At 33.2% G+C, this 14,561-nt stretch overlaps 1 protein-coding gene across 1 annotated transcript in view; it reads left to right on the forward strand.

Annotated features, from left to right (window-relative positions):
- Positions 1–14,561, forward strand: part of LOC150102538 (RNA polymerase II-associated protein 1) — a 754,864-nt gene that overhangs the window by 378,082 nt on the left and 362,221 nt on the right. Inside the window, exon 18 of the mRNA XM_090399226.1 lies at positions 678–779. Coding sequence (XP_090255352.1) covers positions 678–779 — 102 coding nt within the window. The remainder of the gene's footprint in view (positions 1–677; positions 780–14,561) is intronic.

Below are 14,561 nucleotides of genomic sequence, written 5' to 3' on the forward strand. Positions count from 1 at the left end.
ATTGATCATTTATTCTGTATCTATGTTTTTAATGCCAAAAGATTTTGTTTTAGAAAATTATTTTTTAGTGAACAAAAAAAATTTCTATTTTGTCCACTCTGAAGCTACTTGCCATCTAGTAAAGTCCACTTGCCATGTGTTGAGTGGGTGAACATAATTTATCGAGCATGTATCCAGCATGCTGTATTGGTCATCAAATAAGTGTGGTCATGAAACACTTTTAATTTGGAGATATTTTGGAATGTGTTCTAAATATGATGCATTTCTTGAAATGCATCATATTTAGAACAATAGCAATATGATGCATTTCTTGAAAATCTTCGACACTTCATTGAAATGTTCCATTCCTGTTTAGCATAGCGAGGAAAACTATCTGGGAAAAAGGGAAGATATATTTACTAAGAGATTCTGCAGTAGTTAAGACTGAATTTGCATGAATTTGCTTACCTCAGCAAATGCTCTGCTGCAGAAGATAATCTCGGTCATATTTGGAACTTTTGCACAGAATTAATTTAGACAAAGAAATTTAGCTTATGACTTCTAACAGAAATATATTTGAAAATTTCCTCTACTATAAGAATTTTTTAAATGTTTAACATTTTATTCACATTCCTAAGTAGATAATTTTAACTGGCCATGCTTTTTTTTAAATTATTTGTTTATATTTGCATTTTTAGTGATAATAAATTGCCCAAGCCTGAATCCATAAAATTAAATCTAGAAAGTTTGAGAATGTGGAGAGCCTTTCTAGGCTATGGACTTGCTTCCCAAGAATTTATGTAAGTGTTATTCAAGAAGATAAGTTTTACCATCTCTGTTCCTTTGTTTTATATTGTATTTTTTGCGCTATTAATCATTTAGCAACACAATAAGTATTTAGCATATAGCTGAATGTTTTTTTTTTAATAATCTTTAACGTGTCATTTCATAATAATACTGGTAATGATCTGTGTTATTTATTATATTAGGTTGGTGATCAAAGAGCTCTCATGATCACATATAGGGCTGTATACTATTCTCTATAATGAATTCTGCCTTTTCCAACTCTCAGATCATTCTTATGACTATGATTATTATTAAAGAGATACCTCTAGGGAGTCAGGGACTCAACAGGGGATGTCACATCCTTTCTTGAATTCATTCACATTATTTGCACTTACAACTTCCAAAGGCAATCCATTCTAACCATGCACCACTCTATGAGAGAAAAATCTAGCTCTTGCCACCTCCATCTTTCATTCATTCATTCTTATCCTCTCCCTACCCTCCATAAAATCAAAAATTCCATCTACTGGTATCCTGCATGGCCATTTTAGAAGTTTGTAAATCTCAATCATATTATCCCCCATTTTTCTGTATGCTAGTGTCTGCAATTCACATATTCTCAATCAGTCTTCATAATTTTTATTCCACAATCCCAGTATCACAGGAACACTCTCTTTTTTACTTTCCCCACTGTATCAGCATTACCATGGAAACCAGATCAGGACTGCATACAGTAGTCCAAGTTATGTTGTATCATATCCTTGTAAAGAGGCAAAATGACTTCCTTATACTTACATTTTAAGGTTTGTTTCAGCATTGTAATTATTTTATAAGTATATATATGCAATCTTTGCTATATGGCCCTTGAACATCAACTTCTTATCTACTATAACTCCAAGATCTCCAGCCTGCTCAGTTTCTTCAAGCACAATACCACAATTAAATACACCATTAGATATATCACTACACCAAAATGCATGCCTTTACATTTACTAACATTGAACTGATGGCCATTTTCACATGCACACAGTTCCAACCTGTTCAGATCATTATGTCACATTCCTGATTGCTCTGCCTATCTTGGCATCATCAACTATATATCACCTCTCAAATTCTTCCCAAAGTCATTAATTAAACATTGAATAACAATATACCAGTGACTAATCTCTGTAGTACACTACTAGTCACCTTAAATCTTTCAGACTCACATTTTGCTATCTGTCAGTCAACCATCCTGTCCACTCTAATATTTTATAATCCAATCCCATATTTTCCAATATATGCAATAGTCTTCCATGCTGTCTCCTTTCAAAATCCCTTACAAGATCTAAAAGTATCATGATGCATCCCATTCCTCTTGTGTAACTCAACAGTGACATCATTGTAAAATGTGAGGAAGTTGCTTGAAAATTATCTTCCCTTAGTATACTCCTATGATGTTCATTGTAAAGTGTTGGTTTTTTGTTTACAGACTTTTACTAACTTTTCCCATATCTTCATATTTAGTATTTTGAACTGCATAATTGGTATTGATGCATAATAAGGTTAATAAGGATCTCTATTCGTCTGCACGGTTAGCCTAGTGGCTTTGCGCTTTGCAACCATATGACTGGGGAAGGAGTGTCCCAGGTTCGATTCCCATTGAAAACGTGAGGAATTTGAGGATCTTCCTCAGCCATAGCCAAGTTAGCCGGGCGTGGGCAGTAGGGTTTTTTCCGCCAGTTTATCTGGCATTTTTCATCCCGCAAGCAGACAAACTGGCCCCATGAACATATGCCACTACAGCCAAAAATATATCCCCCCCAGTGGCATGCTAGGCGACAGGTCGGCTGGGAGTGGTACTAACAAGAAGTCGCATCTAAGTAATACGCGGACCCTGCATAGGAAGTGGGAATAACGCTTAGTGAAAGAAGAATAAGGATCTTCAATTTGCACTTATCTTGAAAAATCATATTATAAGGTACTAAGAAAAGAGATGCTTATTAACCCCATTTCTAAATTAAGTTTCATAAACTTATAGACTTAAACTCGGACACTTTTTCTTTCAACAGGTTCTCATATGGGAATCTCTCCTTTGGCCATCTGGGATATGATCTTGTTTACCAAGCCTTCTGTTATACAGGCAAAACTTTTACCACAATGTTTGTGCTCAGATCTTGTCACCAGTATTTGAAAGAGAATAAATTAACCTTGGAAAGAGTGCAGAGGCAGATAACAAAAATTTCAGGACTTTATAATGTTAGTTATGAAAATGGACTGAAGAGTTTGATGAACAGAGGATGCAGAGATAATATGATTCAGACATTTTAACTGTTGAGAACTATTTGAGTTACCAGGTTGACACTGGTAAGATTTTTTGTATGGTAAAACAAGGGACACCCCATTAAGTTGCAATAGAAGTAAGGAAGAAGGTAAGAAGTGACATTTTTGAATGGAGGGTGATTAGATTATGGAATGTATTGCCTGATAGGATACGGAGAGCACAAACAGTGAACAAGTTTAAGGAGTGGTATTATAGACTTTTTGCTTATGACATGGGCCTTCCATGATGAGTTCTTCGACTCCATGAAGGTTCTGAGCAATAATAATAATATTTCAGATCAGATATCATTTGTTTGGGTTGCGTAAGCTGTTTGAGTGATTTTGAAAAGAATTACTGAATCCCTCCTTGGTGTACAGTGACTGAATAGTCTGGAACATAAACACCAAGAATCAGTTAAAGTCAAATGCAGCATTCCAGTGATGTACCTCATCATCATTAATTTCCTGATATGTACCCCTCAAGGAGATGTTCAAGTTACTATGAGAGCACTACATGATTAAGTTTACATTATTATTAATCTCCTATCAACAATTTTATTCCAATTGGGCTATTAATTGTCAGCACTTTAATATTGTCATATCCAACATGCTTCTAAGGAATTTCTGACTGAATCAATCCACTCAGATCTTGGTCTTCCTCTGGGTCACTTTCCTGCCATTTTGGCATCAAACATCTGTTTTGGTAACCTTTCCTTAGCCGTTCTATTTAAGTGGTCAATAGCACCTTAGATTAGCCCTGCTGGAACATTCCTGGATACTAACATTATGAAGTTCCTTTCTATATCTTCATTTTTAGTATGATTCTGGCATTACTAACATCAGTTCACTCCCCTAATTGTTCTCAGAACCAACATATCTGTGGTCTCTAGTCTTTGATCAAGAGTTTTATTCTAACCCAACTCTCAGATCCATAACTTAAAACTGGTATGAATACTTTTGTATACCACTAGTTTGGTTTTGGAATAATTTCTCTCTTATTCCATATAAATTTATTCTACTAGCTATCTACCATACCAGCTTTGCTTATTCTGTTGTCTATTTCCTGATTTAACTTACAATCACTAAACTTCACTAAAAACTGCACCTAAATAGCTGAAATATTTTACTTGTTCTATTGGTTCTCTATTCAGAATGCAGCTGAAGATTTCTATGTTCCTATGTATTTTCATATAGTTTTGGTCTTTTAATTGATTTGCATTTGTTACAACTCATTCAGTTTAGTTAGAGAATCTGGAGACTTGCACTAGATGTCTTTACAATCTGCATACTAAGTTTGACATCTCCGATTGTAATATCAGACCTAATGCCACTTTCTTTCGTAATGTGATTCATATAGATGATGAATAAGAGCGGATATGTTCATTATCTTACCCTTCATTTTACATCAAACCGTCTTCCTGTATTTTCATCAATTCTAACAGTTGACTAACAATATAGATAATGTTGTGCTCTGTATAATATTCTATTCACCCCATATAATTGTAGTGTTTGGAAAAGCTTTTCTCTGTGGACTTGTCACATTCCCACAGTTTCTTAACTATTTGTCTTAAAGTGAAAATCTGATCTTGACAACCTCTATTTAGCCTGAACCCAGCTTGTTCTTCTCCAAGTTTCTCTTCCACAATCTTTCTCGGTCTCCTTTCAATTATGCTTGCATACATCTTACCTGGAACACTTAGTAAAGAAATTCATCTGTAATTCTCGCCTTCACCATTATTATTTTTTTTTATAGATGGGAACTATGAGAGCTTAACTCCAATCATCTGGACTTCGACTTTCTGAATTATGCAGTGTAGTCACTGCAAAACTTTTATACCTCCATACTTATGCATTTCTGGTTGAATATCATCTACTTCTGCTGCCTTTCCACACTTCAAGTTTTTGATGGTTTTTTCTACCTCAAGTAGTTACTCCTCTTTGCATTCCTCTTTAAAATTTTCCAGTATGGTTCTGTCACTGCCTGTTTAATTTAATAGTCTTTCAAAGTAATTACTCCAGACACCTAGGATATACTTATCTTCAATTTTCATGCCACCTTTATCATCTTTGATTCCTTTTACAGTACTCGTTCCTCCATTTCTGAGCTTTCTTAATAGTCTCCAAAACATTTTGCCACCTTCCTGATACTTAATTTCTATATTCTTACCATGAGAATCAAGTCTTCTCATGATGTTTGTTTAGCTACTTTTACAAATACCTTATCTCTCTTACATTTTCCTCTGTATTCTTTTAGGGCATCTGGCAACTTATTTTCTAGAAACTTTTGGTATGCTTTCTTCTTTTCCATGACTGCTTCTTTAACTTCTTTGTGTCCACCGTGGAATTTTTTTTTTTTTTCTATCCTTGCAGATAACTTGACTGCATACCTCCCTAACTAAATCAATTAATGTCTTCTTCATAGTTTGCCCCTGAGACACTAAGGTTTGGTTTTAGCTTTCAGTCTGTTTCATGTAATATATTTTCTTCAATAATGTTTGTATAATGGAGTCTACAATTTACCTGTAAAAGCTACTCACCTTTAATTCTTTTTAAGAACTTTCCTACATGCTATTCTGTTAAATGTTATATTCTTTTTCATCCTACTTAGTATTAAATGGTAACTTCCAGTTTCATATCTTCTGTACACCTGTGCATCCTGAACCAGCATGAAGATACTTTTAATATTTAGTGATTTTTATATAGATTTGATCTCTTTATAGAGATGTTTATATAGAGGATATTATCATAATATTAATCTTACTGGCTGTGCCATTGTTTAAATATAGGATTTTTAATTATTTAATATTATCCTGTCTATAGAGATGATCTCTGTTCAACAATTTTTTTTTTTAAATTTATTTCCGAGTGTACCTATATATTTATTTATTGCACAAGGGTTCACTCCACTTGGTGCAGTGACCTTAACTCTTTCTTTCGGAATCCAAAAAATCACTGACTCAAGACCAAAATACAAAATAAACACATTTAATAAAACAAAAACAATATATATATACACTTCAAACAAATATTATATAATTAACTACAAATTTAATTGGATCCAAGGCCTTTTAAAAATAAACTTACACTTAAGACTAGACTAAACACTTTGTTTGCACAATCACAAAATGTTCGTAGCCAGTTTCTTTCTCTGTTAAGGCTCTTCTCCGAAGATATGTGACTTTATTCTTCATTTTCACAGGATCCTTTATCATCACTTATGTAGCACACATTAATTCTTCCTAACTCAATTTTGTCTCTTTTTAGTAGAAATAATAGTTAGATCCGGTGTCCTTAAGACAGATGAAACTTCATAATCAGAGTTTTCTCGAACATTCCTTTAGAACGTAAATAGCAACCTCTTCTTTTATTCACTAATGTTTATTGACAGTCTCTTCCACTTTAAAAAAACTCACAGTTCTACGATTCCTTTTTCATAACCTACTATAAATCTTTCAATTTGCATTTCCTCCAATATTCCTTTTAAAATGATCTATAGCAATATTTCCCTTTTATTTATCAATACTTATTCCACTTTAAAACTTCATAGTTCCACGATTCCCTTTTTGGAATATACTATTAATTTTCTTCCGACTGTTACTTAAAAAAACTCAATTTCCTCCAAATCTAAATATCTGCCGGCCTGTGTTCTTATTTCCTTCAAACGAAATGTTGTTGCTTCGATACCGAACTTGTCAGCTGTCAGTCACATATCAAACTTCTCGGCGAGCATGCGCATTCCTTGAAAGTGGCAAGTGAGAAACTAAAAATAATGGCTGGCACGTTGTCTCTGTTAGCAACAAGAGAATGTCTCCATAAAACACAACTTTTGATAATTTTAAACTACAATAAAATTCCTGTAAGTAATACAAATATCAAATTCAGTAAGTACATAAATTTTTTAAATGCTTTACATATCACTTTGACAAAACAGTTTCAATAACGGCACATCGCAAGTGCCGACAATGCGTGCTATGAAACAAAAATTAATAAACATACTAACATAAACAATACGTAAAAATATTCAGAATTTTAAATTATAATTATTTTTACAATACCACTAGCAACACTGATGTAGTGATTGAGGCTTTCTTATTTATTGTGTCTTCTCATGAGACCATAGGCACAAATAAGTTTCATTGTCCATTTCCCCGTTTTGAAGTTTATCTTCATGTTTGGTGTTGAATGCTATCACTATTCCTTCCTTTCCTGGATCATTGCTTGAATGTAACATCCTTTACTTATTTAGTAAGGTTTCACCTATTTTTGTCTTCTTTGTCTCAGTAATGCCAATAATTTTCACGCAATACTTTTCAAATTCTTCTGCAGGTTTGATTTCCTTTCCATTAATATTCCTTATATTGATGGTTTCTATCTTCATTTCTTCTGAAGTTGGATTTGTTCTTGTGTTTCTTCTTGTAGATGTCGAGTTGAAACTTGTTCTAGCAGCTGACTTTTCACTTTTTGCCTTGGTTTCCTGATGAAAATAGTGGGAGCCTTTTTTAACCAGGCAACACCCCTGCTGGCATGAAATCTCATCATGTTGTACCTAAGAGATTGAAATCCTTTCAAGTGACTCAATTGACAGATTATGCATAACACTTTGTTTTAAATATAAATAACATAATATTTATAGGCTTTACATCTCTTCTCTTTCTAAATCAATGCTTGTTTAGAAAGAGAAGAGATGTAAAGATATCAAAAATTACTTCTGTGGAGTTGGTAGCGAAACACTGTCAAGGGAAGTGTTGCTAATTAGACACATATTGTCAAAGCTGACCATCAAAACTCTTTGTTGTAGAGAATTATCATTTCATTTAAAAAAAAAATACACTCACATATATATATTTAATTTTGAATGAAAAAATTAATTTTTTATATGAATCCACCCAGGAACAGTTGTAAACGTATAGTATATTCAGGACTTGAAAAATGCACTTATCTGCTCATCCAACACAAGCAAGAATTTTTAGTTGATCAATAAAAAAAATCAAAAGAGGTGCTTCACTTTTATCATCAGTTTTAATTATATAATGGCAATTTTGTTTTACATCATAAATATCAGGTAATCAAATAAGTTTGTGCTGTTTTCAGTAGAGTTCTCTGCAATGACCTGTTTATTTTATAGTGGTTTTCAAAGCACAATTTTTTTATGTACATCTGTGCCTAATGATGATACTCTCTAACTTGGTGTGTGTGTGTGCTCTTTTTCTGTGGCTTTGAACCCTTTTAAAATGTCAATTAAACCTGGTGTAAGCAGAGGCTTCAGAGGTGTCCCATAGGATATGGCATTTGGAAAAGATGCGGTAGCAGAACTTACTATGCAGAAATGGTTTAAAAACTTTGTTTCTAGTGATGAATCACTTGAAGATGCACCACATTCAGGAAGACCCTCCATTATTAATAATGAAGAATTACGTGCCGCTATTGAAAATAATTCAAGATTATCATGTCAAGAACTTTCACAAATGTTTAAAGTGAGTGATAAAACAATTCGTTTACACTTGCATCAACTGGGAGAAATGGAAGCTAAGCAAATCGGTCCCACATGCATTATCAGATGAAAATAAACTTCAGAGGCTATCAATTTGTTCTTCACTTCTTTCACCTCATAAAAATGAGCTATTTTTGGATTACTTGCTCACTTGCGATGAAAAATGGATCTTGTACTCTAACAGGAAGCGGACTTATCATAACACCAAAAGACTATGCTTTGTGTGTGGTGGACTGGAGCTGGTATTGTCCACTACGAGTTTCTTGCTGCAGGCCAAATAATTATTGCTTAAATTGACTCGATGCAACACAAGGGTGTGCATGATGCATTACTTCAGAAACATCCAGGACTAGTTAATCAGAAGCAAGTGTTCTTCTTACAGGATAACGCAAAACCTCACTGCAAAACTTACCAGTAAGAAGTGTGCTTTAGGATGAGAGATACTCCCTCATACTCCATATTCTCCTGATATAAGCAATTATTACCTTTTTTTTTTTTTTTTTTTTAATGCTAGACAATCGCATGCAAAATAGACAGTTCCGCAATAAAACAGAAATTGAAGCAGAGGTTGCTAGGTTTATTACTTCTAAAGACAAAATGTTTTGTAAAAGCGGAATTTACAAACTTTTATCTCGGAAAGAACTGTAGATTGTTAAGGTGCTTATTTTAATGAATAAAATATTTTACAAAAATTTCTGCAGTTGTTTAATTTTTATTATGAAAAATCACACAAAAGTTTTTGGTTACCTGGTAGTATTTTGTATGTTTACCTTATTGCATCTATTGGGGGATTTCTGATCATTAGAATATGACCAGTGACCATACGATATGTACATTATTTTATCTTTAGAAGAATTTACAAACTTGTAAGAGACTACTCAGTCATATTGTTTTATGTCATAAATATTGCATCATTGGGGAATTCTAGTCATTATGAATGGCTGTTTTTTTTTATTATCACTGATATTATTGTATTAGAATATGACCAATGTTTGTTGTTGTTATGTGGCTATCCTATGTTATGTTGTTATATTTAACTCTTGGCCTCTTGTACTCTCTATCAGTAATTGTAAGTTCAAGTTCATATGTTTTTTATATATTGTCCACCCAACTCTTTTGTGGTCTTCCTCTTCTCATTCCTTCATTCTTCCCTAACAAAACTGCCTTTTCCAATGATTCATCAGCTCGCATAATATATTCTAAGTACATCAACTTCTGTTTAGCAGTCATTACCTCCAAGGAGCATTCTGTCTTTATATTCTCTAAAACCTTCTTATTGGTCATTCTTGCAGTCCATGGGATTCTTAATAGTCGCCTCCACACCCATAATTCAAATAAATCAATTTGCTGTCTGTGTTTCTTCTTAATAATCCAGGTTTCACATCCATACATCACTACTAGAAATACTGTTGCATTGACAATTCTAACTTTCGGACCTTTCGTAATTTTTTATCTTGTTTAACATTGCTTTTTTTCCCATGACTTTCTTTCTTTTAATTTCATATTCACATTCACCATCATTTCTGATTCTGGACCTCAGTACTCATCTTGCATCAAACTATTAATAAATATAAACCATTAGTAAATTCTTTCATGGATTGCACTATTATGAATAAGTTTTAAACTATTAAATCCTATCTGCTGTGCCTATTTAAAAATAGTTTGTGAGTGGTATCAGATTTCTATACTGAAATAAAAGCACACAACTATTATCCTAAATATATCTAATTTACTATCTATTCTCAGAATTCATTCTTATCTTCAATAATAATTAAATAAATTGAGTCTTCTCACTTCAATATACATAAACAAAAAAAATTAATAATACTAAAATACATTAAAATAAATTTACAATATTCTGACTTTTACTGCAGCTTAAAATCTAAAAAGATTTAATAATTATCACATCTTATCTGGTTTTCAGGCCCAAATATATATAAGATAAAAATGTATTATACTATGAAACCTGTGGAGAATTTATGATTAAACAAACACACGTAATATCCACGGTAATAAGTTTTAATAATGATGCTAACTGGTGCTAAGAGTTATGAAGAGATAAAAAGGAAGTCACAATACAGGATGTTGTGATGTGCTGCTATATTTACCAGTTTTCAGATTGATGCACCAAAGAAGAGAAGTTTTAGTAAGTAAATATTTCATCCTAAGTATCTTAGGACATCGTCAGTACAGTTAATTCAAACAATACTAGGAATAACATACAGTTAGCACATGATTACAATGGAATCCCAATATGCGTGCAGTAGCATGTTATAGAATTAAATTAAAATATATCTGGAAGGGGGGGGGAAACATTACATTAAAATAAGATAACATATATAAAAATTATTTTGTACAATTTTGTATGGCAATTTCCCATACTTTAGGAATAGCAAGAAAGTCGTTACGGTTTAGATTTGGTCTGTGAAGTACATTCTTTATATAAATGTTCATGTTTATATAAAGATCTATGTAGAAGTTTGGTCTTTTCCCAATGGATCCTATGGTTTGGATTTTCAACTCCATGTTGTGTGAGGCCAGATTTCTGCGGTTTGATAAGACAGATATGGTCTTGATGTCCCGAAATGCGTTTATGAACAGATCTACCTGTCTGTCCATAGTAAGACAATTTACAGGAGCATGGAACCTCGTACATGCTAGGTAGCATCAGAGGTGACGGTTTGTCTTTAGGAGAAGGTAACAAATTATAGTTCTGGTTGATTGGTTTGTAGGTGGTAGTGTTTGAAAGATGTTCGGAGATGCCTTTGACATAAAGTATGGGAATCCTATGGGCTTGTTCTTGTCTAGGAACTACACCTGTTTCTAGATAAAATAAACCTTCATCCTCGCATGAAATTTACACTAGAAAAAGAATCTCCACAGGGTATCTCCTTTCTGGATTTACACATCCGAAGAAAAGAAGATGGTTCCATCTCCACTTCTGTCTATTGCAAGCCGACATTTTCAGGTCACTACATTCACAATTCTTCTGCTCATCATCCATCTCAAAAATTTGGCATCATTAAATCATTAGTAACCAGAGCACACAGATTCTGCTCCTTTGAAGAATCTCAGAGGAGCAGTTAATTCAGTCAGTACAGTTAATTTAAACAATACTAGGAATAACATACAGTTAGGGCACATGATTACAATAAGCGTGCAGTAGCGTGTTATAGAATTAAATTGAGGGGGGGGGTTACATTAAAATAAGATAACATATATAAAAAAAATTATTTTACACAATTTTGTATGACAATTTCCCATACTTTAGGAATAGCAAGAATGTCATTACGGTTTAGACACATATTGGGATTCCATTGTAATCATGTGCCCTAACTGTATGTTATTCCTAGTATTGTTTGAATTGACTGTATTGACGATGTCCTAAGATACTTAGGATGATATATTTACTTATTAAAACTTATTACTGTGGTTATTACGTGTGTTTGTTTAGTCATAAGGTAAAAAGAACATTATGTCTCTTAACTGTGTCTGGACCTCTGTTGAAAAAAGCCATTTATTTCTTTGGCAGAAAAAGTTCCTCTCTTGAAAACCACTTTATCTTGGAAATAACTGTAGGTTTCCTATTCTTAGTGATTTGAAAAGTTCAGATTTCGCAATAAAAGGTTCCTCCTTTAATGACTTTTTTAAAAAAATATAAGTGTTGCTGCTTTCCACTTTATTCATCAAGATTCACAATCTTTTCTCTCTCTGTACGAAGGATTCCCAAGGAAGCATCATGAATTTAAAAATCAACTCGCTGTATCCTCCAAAACAGCCATCAAAACATTACTGTACTAATGAAATTTCTCTTCCTATATGAGAAACTTCAGTTCTCACATTCTTATCCTTTATACAGATTATAAAAGATTGAGAAATAAAGAACTGTTATAAATTCTGGCTGATTCATTGTGAAATTTTAATTAAGTAAATTTTCTGCACTATGAAGAAGGAACTTCATCGTTTCAAGTCATTTCACTCTGATGGTCTACACTATGGTGCGGACTTGTTCCTGAAAGTTATGTATTCTTCATTGAGTGATCATATTGTTCTCAACGGCCTTAGTTGAGGGATCAGAAAATTCAACTGCTGTTTGAACAGAAAGTAAGCTTTTCTAACATTTACCCTTATGAAATCTGTTTTAAATATGTTCATCATTTTTGTTGCAGTTATTGTAGACTGTAGCATAGTCGAAGTGCAAAGCTGGGAGTTTTATTTGAGTGATTTAAATTATGCTGAATTTTTATTCTTATAGTGCCAAGGTATTTTTTGATGAACAGTTTAAATGGATGTTTGGCATTTTGCATTGAGTGCATTATGAAGGCCCTCCTTTCAACAAATCTTAAATAATTTGGTTTATTAAATAAAAATAATAAACCAGTTAGCACTGTTGTAGTCCTGGGATACAGCTAAGATTGCTTGGGAGGTCAGTTGTAGAAAAGGAAATATGGACAAGATTATAGCTGTAATTGCCAAGAGGAGACCTATTTTCTACATTGTATTTGGAGAGAGAACTTGTTAAGAAAAGATCCATAGTGTTTGGAGAATTATGAAGATTATCCAGTGTTTTGGTATGTCAGTGAGCAAAACAATTTGTGATAGGTTACAGCAAGTAATTTGCTTGCCTTCCAGCATGATCTGTGAAATTAGAGAAGAGAAGGTAGTTTTTGAATTACGACCATTGAAGTCTCCAAGGTAGGTAATTTCACTCTTTCGGTAAATAATCTAATTCACTAGGATTAAAGATAACAGTAGTAATGAATCAGAAGAAAATGGCTTTGAGAATAGTTACCAAATTGTATGTAAACAGCAACTTGAAACCACATTTCAGAACTTTTACTCTTCATCACTTTGTTTCTTACATATATTTCCAGATTCTGTATAGTTTTTAGCTCACTTTCCAACTAGAGAGAAACAACTTTTAATGCAAGTCCAAGCAGAGAACTTGTTTTTGAAGAGGAGGTACTTTTCTGGTATAATACTGAGTCAGCTTTGTATTAACATTTGATTGAGTATCAGAACAACTTTCTGAATAACTTTTGAAATTTCACTTTCAGTTTTGTATTTGTGATTGTTAGCAAAACAGTTTTATTAATCTTTATTTTGGTCTGTATTGGAATTGCAGAGTAGTTTTCATTAATTGTGTTAAGTTTTTGTACTAAGTGGCAAAGTAAATGGAAATTACCTTGCAATTCTTTAAGTAGTGTTACACCCTGATAAACAAGAATGTAAAAATTTCAGTTATCATGGTGTAACAAGAAAATAAAAATATAAAATCCTATGTAAGTAGCTAATACAAAATATTTAAAAACAGAAAAAATGCTTGCATCCAAGTAAAATAATTATAGCAGAAATTGTTTAACTAAATAATAAAAAGGGGGAATCTTATTACAAAAAAGATATGAAAAAAAAAATAGGTTAAGTAAGACAAAGAAGATTAGAGATAAGAATTTGTATGTGAGAGGCTAATTTAACACTTGAAAAAAAGGAGATTAAAATATTCAAGTAAATTCTAAAAGGGGGGATTAATTTAGTATAAAGACTAGCTTAAAACAAATGACGATTGCTCAAGGTAAGTTCCTGAAGTCGTCATGTGCAAGCAAATCGTAGCATGTTTTGGGCATAAAAACACGACTTTAATTGGTGAGTGAGATCGACTCCAGTAGGGGGGGAAAGAAATTGAAGAAGGTGCCGATAGGGGCCATGCTGATAAAAGGGTTAGGAACCCCCCCCCCCCCCCCCAATGCTTTTTTTTTCCTGAGATTGTCTTCACGAAATCTTCGTATAGGTAACACGCGGTTTTCCTGAGTGATGGGCGTAGGAGTTATCTCTGTCCAACACAACAAGGAAACAAAGTGTGCGGGAATTCGGTTCCGTATTCCTATTGCAAGAGACGAGGAGCGTCGTATAGTTACAAGAAGGAAGAAATTTGTCTATGTATCTCATCATCCAGTACTCGTATCGAGGGAATGAAAATCCATACAGAAATCCATGCCCACATGAT

The sequence above is a fragment of the Typopeltis vanoorti genome, chromosome 10 (assembly GCF_054136105.1).
Source record: "Typopeltis vanoorti isolate ZY-2024b chromosome 10, IOZ_Tvanoo_1.0, whole genome shotgun sequence".
NCBI classification, from domain to species: Eukaryota; Metazoa; Arthropoda; class Arachnida; order Uropygi; family Thelyphonidae; genus Typopeltis; species Typopeltis vanoorti.